At 39.0% G+C, this 12,531-nt stretch overlaps 1 protein-coding gene across 2 annotated transcripts in view; it reads left to right on the plus strand.

The window, feature by feature from the left end:
* Positions 1 to 5,213: 5,213 nt before the first annotated feature.
* The window catches only part of LOC145464501 (kinase suppressor of Ras 1-like), a 28,433-nt gene continuing 21,115 nt past the window's right edge, over positions 5,214 to 12,531 (plus strand). Inside the window, exons 1-3 of one of the 2 annotated variants that reach the window (XM_081448414.1) lie at positions 5,214 to 5,950; positions 9,059 to 9,244; positions 10,093 to 10,236. In XM_081448414.1, coding sequence (XP_081304540.1) covers positions 5,729 to 5,950; positions 9,059 to 9,244; positions 10,093 to 10,236 — 552 coding nt within the window. In that variant the 5' untranslated portion in view covers positions 5,214 to 5,728. The remainder of the gene's footprint in view (positions 5,951 to 9,058; positions 9,245 to 10,092; positions 10,237 to 12,531) is intronic. The other variant, XM_081448415.1, reaches the window with a different exon arrangement.

The following is a 12,531-nucleotide window of genomic DNA, read 5'->3' on the forward strand; positions in this document are numbered from 1 at the left end:
TCGAGTAGGGTACGGTGAAAATAAATAATTTGAATTAGCAGGTGAACAGCATTTGGCCGGCTACCCCGGGCCGCCATACGTACAGTCGATTCCAAGGTTTCTCTGTATACCGTGAGAGGCCGATTATAAGAATTGGGGGCTTAATATTTTTTGGTTGAAAAAGATTTTTTTGGAGAGGCTTATTTTGGATGGAAGTATTCATTTCCGACAAAAATAGTCGGACTTATATTAATTTCAAAGGTATTTTAATAGTCCAAGTAAGAGTACCATGCAGACATCTCATTTATTGATCAGACATTAACGGCCCTAGTATAAATTGATACAGCTACCGTATCTTAAAACATGGATAAGGCATAACACAAAATTTCCTTAAGTTAAAGTGAAGTGGTTAGTGATCAAGAACGGAGCTGCCGTCGATATTGACAAACTTCTTTAATGATATCCAACCGACTGATATCAATGAATCTACATACAAACACATCTTACAATAATAACGTGAAAATTTTTATCTAACGTTCCCTCTTCATTAGCAACAAGATCTAGAGCCTTTTGCTGTGTTTAGCAACACGTTGTTCCCTCTCTTGCTTTTGGACTCTTCTTCACGCACTAACGTCGAACTTTACTCCTAGAACTTCGTGTCTTTCCTTTTTACCTAAAATTCACAAACTTAACAACCCAGGTCGACCTATCGTCTCCGCTTGTAGTTACCCTGCCGAACTCGTTTCCAGCTATTTAGACAAAATTATAGCACCTATCGTCAGATCTTTACCGTCATACGTTAAAGACAGTCAACACGCACTTCAAATTTTTCGCAATTTTAATTTCCTGGGCGAATACAAACTTATTTTCACTATGGATATTACATCTCTTTACACCGTCATCCGAAATGGCGAAGGTCTTCTAGCCCACAAACATTTTTTTGATTTACGCACTGTTAAGGAACTAAGCTCGGAAACAATACTCCGCCTGGCTGAACTAGTGTTTACACTCAACTGTTTTCCATTCGCGGACAATTATTACATAAACAAATCAATGGCGTGGCCATGGGTACCAAAATGGGACCCAGCTACGCCAGTCTTTTCGTGGGCGACATTGAACACCAATTTTTCAATCAATACAACGGCCCCAAACCTGAACTCTACCGTCGCTACATTGACGACTGTATCGGCGCTACCTCTTCAACCAGAGAGGACCTCAATCAATTTATAACTGCCGTCAATTCGTTTCATCCTGCTGTTAAATATACCTGGGAAATTTTCGATACTTCTTTGGCATTTCTGGATATCAAAGTTTCTGTCGAAGGCAACGGTTTATGCACCAGTGTGCACTACAAACCCACAGATTCTCAGAGTTATTTGTTATACTCATCTTCACATCCATTACATATCAAGAATTCCATTCCCTATTCTCTGTTTCTTAGACTTCGTCGTCTTCGTAGTCATGACTCTGATTTTCCTTAAAATCAGAGCCTCAGATGTGCGATTTCTTCGACAAACGTGGCTATCCTGCTTCTTTTGTTCAAGCGGGTCATCATCGCGCCCAACAAATTGATCGACAGTCAGCACTACAAACGTCACAGAAGGAAAATAATGATAGAATTTCATTCACCCTCGCATTTCCCCCTCACAACCACGCAGTAAAATCCATCATTCTAAAAACCTTTAAATTACTTCAAAATGATCCCGATCAAACGCGACAAAAACATAGGTAACTTTTTAGTCAGAAGTGCATTCCAAAGTGTTCAACCCGGAACTTTTAAGTGCGCACGCGCACGATGCAAAACATGTCCTTTCATTCGCAACGTTGAGAAAATATCGGGACCCAAGCGATCCATCAAGATCACTGATCATTTCACCTGTACCTCAGCAAATGTCATCTACTGCATAACTTACACTCTTTACAAAAAGTTATACATCGGTGAAACAGGGAGACCACAAGGCGACCGATTCCGAGAACACCTTCCGGTCGCAGAGAAAGACGACAAAAACGCATCTAAACCGGTCGCGAGACACTTTAATCTGCCCAATCATTCTAAGAAACATATGGCAGTCTGCGGCCTTTCCCTACATCAAGGAAGCACGGAAAGCCGCAAAATTCTAGAACAAAAAAATATTTTTCAAATGAGCACTCTTAATCCTCATGGTATCAACGAACGCTTTTCATTCAACTAATTTATTCCGTTGTTTTTCACGTTACCATGCACCAATCAATAGCGTAGCTCCATCTTTCTGTATATAAACCACACACAACCCACAATTCCTCGATTCGCTCCGACGAAGGGCTAACGCTCGAAACCTCAGCTTTCCAATCTCTTTACGGTGGCCAATTTACATTATCAACCCAGTTGATAAAACCAAATTTTCTCTGGTCACTTTCTTCAAGAGAATAGGATCTTAATCTCTTGCTTTCTTTTATCTTCTTCTTGTTAATTTGTTATTTGTTAATTTTGTCACTGCCGTTATTTAAGTTTATTTTTCGGGAGTCCGCAGACTTTCTTAGCCATTAAGTTCGCGGTTTTTCTAAAATGCTGTTTTTCACAGCAGTTAAGGTAAGAGAGTTCAGAAATCCCCCATATAAGCCGCACTCTTACGCTAGTGACTCTCTCAAGACTCCCAAGTTATTTTTAGATCTAGCACCCAGTGTTTCCGCGGATAACGTTACCACGCGTGTTGCGTGGATGGTGACAACGCGTGTGCAGCACAGGTAGCTTCGGAAGCTACCTGTGCTGCCCACGTCACTAACGTGCAATAAACTCAAAGTGAATCGAGTCGCATGCTTTGACAAGTCGTTTTAGCAGAAGGTATTGTCTACCGGGCCGCTGTTTGTTTTCTTTTCCTTCTGAAATTGAAATAGCCGAAGAACAAGAATACGCTACAGGAAGTCTGACTGAACGCACCGGAAGTGATTCGACTCATCACGAGAAGTCTGCTCGGCTATTGATACGTTTTAAGAGGGAATCCACCAGAAATTCGAGTAACAAGTGGACAAAAACTTTATACCGAGATTATTTGCACCATATATTGCAAACCTCTGTGCGACTGCTTTAAATATCTTCTCAAAATAAATCATTTCTTACAACACCAAATGTCGAAAACAAATTTTGAAGTTCATTTGAAACACTTGAAAGTATACTGACGAAATGATGATAAAATTTTGCCTGTGTTTGCACAATTTCTCTACAGTTTTGAAATTTATTTCCTCGAGTTCCCATAGGAAATTGTTTTTGGTGTTATGTCAGGCAACTATTTATATCTTTAGCTTTTAGAAAATGCAAAAAGGACTGTATAAAACTATTCTGGTGGAAGGATTTTGTCCACTTAAAACTGAAATTGCTCGATTTCTTGTCGGATTTCGTTTTATAATTAAGCATCGAGCACTAGACAACTCCTTCTAAAAGTGTGTGCAGACAAGTTATAGCGGAGCCACGCTAGGCCGCGGAGCCCCATACTCATAAAAACGCTTTTCCACCTGGTAAAATGGTTAGCGGTATCGCTCATGGGCTCCCACTCAAGACGACTCGACGACGACGGCGGCGGCGGCGACGACGACGACGTCGCGCAACATGGCGGCCATACTCCAGCGGAATCCAGTTAACGCATCCCAAAATGTTGCTTGCATACGGTGGCTGCGCCCGCAGTACGAGCGGCAGTTAAACCTTAGCTGTCCTACCGAAACGACTCGAACAACGACACCATAATAGCCTTTTTCTTGGAAACAAACAAAAATAAAGGCAATGCTAAAGTTGCTTTGGCCTCTTTTAATAGTTAATTTGAGAATTCCGGGGTTTAATTTGAAGAGGAACACGATATTTTGTTCAAAATTATAACTATTACCCTATCTGGCGACAATCGACGCTGAACTACGAGCGAGTTGCCATGCCGGAAGCCGGCGACCCATTTTTGGCGCCAAATTGGAAGCTTCGAGACACAAAATGTTTCACATTTTCACTTTTTAAAATCTAGTATGGTTTTCGGAATTGTAAATCACTTTTCGTAAATATTCAAAGCCATCTCCAGTGAGAACTGAGTTGCCTGATTTCAATGCTATTCCTGTTAACTTACAGTGTCGTCAGGACAGTAAAGTTTTTGCCGCCTGCTGAATCCTGATCGGTCAATTCAAATTTCAGGCGCGCCAGCCGTATTCAAGGTTAACCGTAGCATAATTTTTTCTTGTATAAAAATGCTTTTAACTGCTTATATTTTGTGTAGTTTGAGACTATTCAAACTCAAAACAGAAGGCCAAACAATATAAACAGAAAACATAACCCCAACGTTACAACACTCAAATCAGACTTCTCGCTTATGTTGGGTAAGCCTGGCTAAATATATATCACGTGTTTCTTTTGCAATTTTCTTGAACAGTCCCCGTAACATGAGTGCAACATTGAGTTCCTACAATGCTGAAGAGACATCCATTCTCATCCCCAGATCCGTCTCACCTGGAGGCCTCTCTTTGCCGCTGGGGCCTTGTTACGAAGAAAAGATGGCTCTGGAGACGCACGATTTGATTGGCTAGTTATTTGGAGGAACATTTTCACTAATTCAATAGCCCTTTGTTTCTTGAACTTAAACATCGGTTGATATCCGACCAAAACTGTTCGCTAACAGCACCTACTTAACCGATTCTAACGAAGGGAATTTTAAGCAGAAGTCAAATTCTGGCGGAAGTGGTACACATGTGTTTTGCTATGGAGGACATCACTAAAAATCTCCCCATAAACTTCCCGCTGGAAATGTGATTGAACCGTTCAAGGAAGGTATCAACAAGTGATATTTTCGGGAAGGAAACCAGCGCTAAGCGGTGAAAATCTTAGTGAAGAATCTAGGCAATCAAATCTGTGCCTCAAGAGCGACATGCTGCTCGTGCAAGCATTAAAAGCATCAAACCTCGTTTTGAAACAGAGACCAAAAGCAGCTAAAAAATCCAGAGAGTGACATGAATAAACGCTATGACGTCATTTGGCAGGCGAAATAAGCCAAATGGCGTCATAAGTTTAAGGTTGCTAAGAGTGTTGTGCTGCAAAGGCGTCACAGTAGTGCAAATTATTGAATTAGCAACTGGTTGAAAATAATTTGATAATTAATCTGATAATTGGAGTCCATCATTGACATAAATCAAGCTATTATCGGAACTTTACATCATGATCACCAAAAAAACGTGAGGTTATTCCAATCTTTTATTTAAAGAAGAAATGAACTTTCAACTTGTATTTAGTGTTTTCGACTGCGACATAAGGACTATTGTGGTGTTTTAGTCAATCCTGGACACCTGTTTTCATCTTCCTGTCAGTCAAACATCTTCCGCCCTGCACATTAATTTGCACTCGCGTAATTTGCAAATTATGTTGATATTACCGAGGTTATATCAAGGAGAATAGAAAATTGGCTCTCCCCCGGCTCGCAGTGGCATGCAATCTTGCTGGGAACTTGAAATGCCATTTAATCAGTTCGATTGGCACGGTTTAACTTCGCTTCTTCGCTTCTGAAGTCAACGAGGAGCTATACATGAATTTAGTTACACGAAGCAGGCAGATTTATGAGGTTGCAGTTACAAACTAAGCGGCCTTGTGCAAAGCAGTCGAGTTGGTTGAAGTTCTCCCATTGCGCAATTATTAATCAGCTCGTTAATTCTATTCAATAATTAGTGTTCACAAAACAATTTTGAGGATTTCATTAGTCAAGAACGCAACCGAGAGATGGCAGCCGAAATGCAAGAAAACCACGGGTGAATGCGAACTCTGCATTTCAAGAAAACACACAGGACTGCCAGTGAGGACTATGGTTATTCGCCGTTGTTAGTGATGGAGGCTCTAAATTTGTTCCACAGACTTGTACCTGGTCGCCAACGAAGGTATCGTCTTCGTTCCAAGGAAAACGTAAACCGAAGCATGGACAGCATTTTAGATCGACTTGACGGTTCGAAACGACGAGCGACTTACCCAAATTCTGAGGTAAATATATCATTACCATTTTCCATTATGCCAAAGGCGGTATCATAGTTAGGGCACGATGCAAATCATGGAGAACTAAAGAGCATACCATTTATTGTTTGGCTAGGTTCTGTGTAGCATACACTTTTTATATATGCCGCCTGGATTAGAAAAACAGTTTTTCGAATATCACTTTCCTTGTCGATTATGGGGCCGGAAATATTGTCGAACTTTGCGGACAGAGTATGCTGCTTCAGGTTTTGATACGTCTATGTTTCGGTTTCGACCGTTTGTTCTCTGTTGATTCTGAAATAATATATTTCTTCATGTAAAGAAAGGATTAGCAAACGGTTTTGTATCATTGTTACTGCATGGTGCACACGCGACGAAAAAACATTTGGCGGACTCAGCTTGGGCTGGCGGTGTTGTTGCAAGTTGGGTGTAGTACAGTCCTCGGCAGTTTCTCGGTTTTCTTGTGGCAGGAACATAACTTTTATTAGATGAAAAAAGAATGCAACTGTGAAAGCTTTGATCGGGAATAAAACAGAAGACTTCACAAACTGAACGACAACGAAAATTGACCATCGCTCTTTCGTGTTTACAGAACGGACCGATATTGATCGGTGTTGAAAACCTCGGATTAAACCTTAATTTGGTAACCAAATTTATAGCCAGGAAAATGCACAATATTATATGTATCAGAAAAAATCAACTGGAAATTTCACGATTGGAAAATTCACCAATGTATGATTTCGAATGTTCGAGTTTTCACATCGTGAAGATTAAAAGGCAATACCTCAAGTTTTAGTCAGAGAATAAACAAAAGGGTTATTATGAACTAAGGTGCTCATTTTAAACTACATTATACAATTCACGGCCAGCTGATAATGCTGATCGATATGGCGGACTGGATGGAGTTGTCAAGGACAACACATCACCAAACGGAAGTCTTAGAGCAAAGCAGGTGCCCAGTGTTAATGTATATTATTTGTCATGGTATGACAAACCGCCACAAAAACCAATAGCTATTCTAACTAGGAAGAATTGAGCCAACCATTTAGATCATTGAGAGCCAAGCTGGGCACGTACAAATAACTTAAAACCGACTACACAGCAAGGTACTTGAAGAGAAAAAGAAAAGAAAAAGAAATTAAAAAAACCGATCCTCTCCGACTGCAGATAATCATCTAAAGTGCGATGCGTTCTGTCTTTCTCAAAATATATTTAAATCGGGCAGTTTTAACTTATTGCTGCGGTCCCGTTGTAATTTCCGGGTGTGATTTCATAAACCACCGATCATCAGCACAACAAACTCCATTTTTTTTGTTCAATTTATATATAACCCTATCCTGCGCGGATACGCGTACTAGAAACAATTTCGCAAACATCGATAATGAAGAGGAAAGTATAAGATAAAAAAGCAACTAACAATATTTTTTCGCCAAGTATTTCGGTATACTGCTAAATTAACAAAACGATCGAAAGGAAACGCTCCTTTTTAAAATTGTTCAAGGTCCCTTTTCCGTTTCTTTGTTTCGGTTGTTTTGTGGTTTAATCTGGACGCTTAGTGATAAGTGCATAACCGAAAGGTTGTTTAGTGCGGCAGTTAAATATATCAACAAATATTGGCACACTGACGCCGGCTCTTGATTAGTGAGGCGCTGAGAGTATTTAATATTTCATATCACTTTAATTTTGAAATTTTCTTGCGTCTTCTGCCAAAAAAAGGGGAGTTGAGCCATACTTGTCCTTATATAGTTTCGATATACTCTGATTCAGGTTGATTCCTTCACCACTAATAATATGAAAGTCATCTCTGTTAACTGGTTGCCGTTGCGACAAGTTGTTGCCAGCTTTCTCCGGGCATCATTTCGAAGGCTTGTCTCATTTACATGAAGTATTAAAGCTTGTTCAGCTAAAGGAATACAAACCATCGATTGTGTCACAGAAAGGTGAAAGCCTTTTCACCTAGCCCGCGCAAAACTTTCAGTTCGGTCCTATTTCAGTTCTGTTCCCGCTTTTCTCACTGCTCCCAGCTAATTACAACCAAGTGGCTCTTGTTATAACCTGACAGGTTAGTTTTCACTTCGCTAATTCTAGTTTCGATTCGTTTTGAAACAGAAAACCTCGGCGCTGAAATATAGGCACCTGGCAACTTAGTCACTCAGGGATTTACGTAAACGGTGGGTTTAAAAATAGGGCTGGGTATGTGTGGACAATACATCACCCTGAATATGTCAATAATTTATTTTTAGAACCATAACTCTAAATTTATCTGTTTACTTTGAGCGCTTTAAATCTAAAGATAGCTTCCAGCAAAACCACGGAAATTGCAATCAGCTGAGACAAACTGGGTAAACAAGAAATACAGGTTATGTTCATAAAACCAGGGAAGGATCTGGACTTTTCTTCAGTTCTAATTTCAGATAATTACCGACAAAAAGGATTATATTGCTAATGTTTCTTCTGCTGTTATTGTGGTGGGAGAGAGTGAACAGGCTGGGATCGAGGATATAGACTAGTCCCACTAAGAGAGTCCCAAAATGAGGAGCCTTAAGAGGTCCTAAGAATTGAAATTATCCCGCGTTCAAACATCCTCGAAAGAGCGAGCAAACATAAAATATAGAAATCTAAAAAGAAAGAAAGAAAGAAAATAAAGCAATCTTAGTTTATAAAAAAGTGAGAGATTGATTTCACGACTCAAGGAACTGAACATTTTCTGACTTTTTTTAGGGGCAAAAAAGAAATGTTTTTGACTTCACTCTGATTTTTTTTTTTAGTACAGAAGACCACATAAGTCTTTTCAAGAGATCTTAGTGGAACATTATTTTCAGCGAAAAACATCCTTGAACAAGATCACGAGTGAATACTTTTGACATTACGTGACCGGTATTTACAAAATTGTCCTTGACCTTTATTAACTCTCCCTCCCGTCCCTCAAGTTTTTTTAGTATCACGTGTCTAGAGCCCAGTGTCTTCCTCTGCGTAATGGTAAAAATTTGGTGACTGAATCATGGAGGGTGGCCGGGACTAATTTTCCACAAGCGAAAATGGCTCTTTTTCCGACCAGACGTAGGTGCTACCTGCTAATATTCCGTGTTCTATTTGTTCCCTATCTGCAAACATAAGCTGCGGGCTGTCAAGAGGCTGAAAACCGTGAAAATGTCGTCGAATGGAGTGGCAGTGGCGAAGGTACTCGAGCAGATCCAACTCGTGCAGGGTATGATAGACATGAACGCTTCCAGCTTGAACAGTCTCCGAACACAGTTTTCCACCAACAGCGACTTGATCCAGCAAGAAATTCGCACCCTCGAGGTAAATATTATTGCTTCAACTACACATTTAAGGCGCACTGTGAGCTGTTAGAAGTGGTTCATTTAACGGCTTTTGACATCACATTTTGTCACTTGCCGTGGGGGAAGCGGTTTGGGATAAGTTATATTGGTGCCTACAGCTACGTAAACTAGTTTCGAAAGTATTAATATATACTATTATTTTCGAGTGTATGGCATTGTATGTGATTTTAAAATCGTCGATCATCTGCATAACACCGTTGGAAAGGCTATCAGACATATGTTGCTGTGCGATTTCGTTTGCGACGTGAGTTGCGGACGTTCTTTTATTGATGTTTACGTTATAGTGCAAGCAGATCTTGACACGAAACCTTGAATGTTTATTCGCGGTGGTTAAGCAAATTGTTGATTAGCGGCTTTACTTCATTTTGTAAAGATAAATGACCTGTTTGCAGTGTGGGATTAGGAAAGATCTGGAGAGAACAGTATTTCTACTCGTACTGGGTCGCGTGTTTCGCATCTTGTCCTCGAAGATTGCTATTAGACAGACTGTAGGGATGATATCGGCTGCAAAATTCGATCTCGTTTGTTGTCAAGCAACTCAATCTTCGTTCGAGACATTTATCTCTTAACACGAAAAAGGAAATAAAAGTTTTATTGTCAATAAAAAGATTAAGTGGATTTGAAAATTCTTGATGTGCAGCTACATGTCTCAGTTTACATGCAAGCGTGCATAAAATCAGCTGTGAACGACTTACACCTGTAGAGACCAGTGTAGCAGCCTTAACCCTTTTACAATTCCAGTAAACGTATTTTTCTCCCCGCTACCTGCAGGAAAATATTCGATCGTGTACGTTTCTTTTTTGTCAGGGAAAGCTGGTAAAATTGTTTTCACGACAATTAGTTGCCAAGCAGAAGTGTAATGAAGATTGGAACCACAACGAGAAACTCCGTTATTATCCTAAACTGGAACAGTGGCTTCAAGTCGTGGGAATCAATGAGGAGGCAATCAAGGTACATGTGTATTATTTTATGTGTGCACTATTTCATGTATTCCACTTCAACAAAAGAAATTCCCCCAATTTGTTGCATGTTAACTAAATACATTTGAAAGCTACAGGGTATGCACTATTCTCCCCACTCCACCCCCAGTTGAACACAACTGTAAGCCAGGAATTTTTGCATATTCAAAGATTTTTAAAATCATGACAATCACATGCAAGTTTAGCTAGTTTTATGTGGTTCTGAGCTGCCTGTAGAAGGCAGCACCAGGCAAAACTGTATACATGCAGATGATGCTCACCTGACCATCAATGTAATCCAGCTATGGGATGAGGAGTTTTGTCAAGTTGATTGATGTGAAAGAAAATAATGGTTTGAAAGCGGGGCGGCAAATTAACTGGGCAATCAGTTTAAATATTTATTCATGTCAGCTGGAAATAATATTTTGTTGTGAGATTTTGAAAAAAATTCTGAAAATTTGTTAGCTTCTCAAGGTAATTTATCCCCAAATAGAGTTAAAGATATGATTTTCTTTATTTGTATGTGAGATTACTTGTAAGTTTGACAATAAATTTAACCAAACATAAACAGAATGTATTATTTGTTATTGATAGAATGAATTCCTGTTTGCCATGCTCTTCTGTCATGTAGGATAAATTTGGTGTTAACAAGATCACTAATTATTTAAATTTTGCTTACTTTCTTTTTAAAGGGAAAGCTTTTGTTCTTGTGTTCTTTACAATTTCAATATTTAATTTTGCTTTGGTCGTAGGTTATTAATAATTATTATATATCCATGTTCAGATATTTTAATTTTTTTTTTTTCAAAATATAATGTAGAACTCAGCATTTAACTAGTAAATGTGAATGTACATGTTTGTTTTTGATTTATTTATATAATAAAAAATTATCTTCTAAGAATATGAAAAAATAGCCGCAATGATTTTAATTCACTGAGATCTCACTTATTGCTGATATAATGATAAGTTTAAAACTTTATTGTACCTGTACTATCTGACAGACAGTGAACCTGTAGCTGTTGTTTCCTTTAAGGATATGCAGGCAAAGCCTGTAAATTGAACATAATTTGTTGAATAACATAGCATCCCTGTTACATATACGCTATCCAGCCATGCTCCAGTTAACACGCTGGAAATTTTCCATGTGGCTTTTTGTTTGTATATATGTAATCAGTTTCTTTTGTATGGCTGATGAAGCTTCAAATGTAAGCTTACTTTCTAACACTATAGTTTCCTTCACGTACAAATTGTTTACAGAGTTGTCACTAAGTTTTTAATCACCTGTAGCCTTATTCTTCACACCTGTAGCAAATTTGTTATGTTATGGGTGAATTCTATCAACAACAGCCAATTTCACCTGTAGCATCAAGGGAAAATCAAGCATACTCAGCTGTAACAGATGCTACAGGTTACGGCCCTTAATGACAGCCCTGGTTTGATTAGAAGTATATCTAATCACTTTCTTGTGTATGGCTACTGAACAGGGCCATAGCCAGAAAGAAAAAAATTGTGACTGAAGCAGTGTCCATGGTTACATACGCACGTATGCTGTATACGCATATTCAAAATAAAGAAAACTCTCTCTCGCTCTGTGCGAAGCTGTCAAGCCATTGAAAGAACAATGACCTGTTAAGAAAAGAAGGAACAATACGTTAGCTCATACATACTAATGAGGCATATGCACACATACTATATACTGTACGCGTATGTGCATATATGCATACATGTATAAGCGTATTGGGCTGACACAAATTACACATATATTTTGGTTTGCTTATATCTGAGCTGCACTGTAAATGCTCTTCGTAAGTATTTGGGGTGTTTATGATGACTATCTGCATATACAACAAAAATGGAAAACAAGTGCCTTAGTTTGCTTGTTACTCATTATGGTCTCGCTGAAGTTACAAAAATTTAAATTAATGTAAGTTCATTTTCAACACTTTCATGCAAATTCTAACACAATAAATTTTGTGTTAGGTAGTTTGAACTTGCATGGGGTGGGAGATGGGTTGCTTGTCCTGAAACATTTGAAAATCTGTGTGGGTTCAGGTGTATTCTGGTGTGTTTCTAACACACACAAGGGATTTTGTTGGTGGCCACTGTATTAAAGACAGCATAGTCTGATTTTAGTCACCTGTTCATTTATTTCTTTGGAAAGATCAGATCATGATTACATACATGTAATCATTGGTGAAACAAAACTTAGGAGAAATAAGATTTGTGACAGAAAGTACCTGGTGCAAATGCTTGAAGTAGCTTTTGACTTGTATCGGGCGCTGGTTTA

Source organism: Orbicella franksi, chromosome 12 (assembly GCF_964199315.1).
Source record: "Orbicella franksi chromosome 12, jaOrbFran1.1, whole genome shotgun sequence".
Taxonomy (NCBI): Eukaryota; Metazoa; Cnidaria; class Anthozoa; order Scleractinia; family Merulinidae; genus Orbicella; species Orbicella franksi.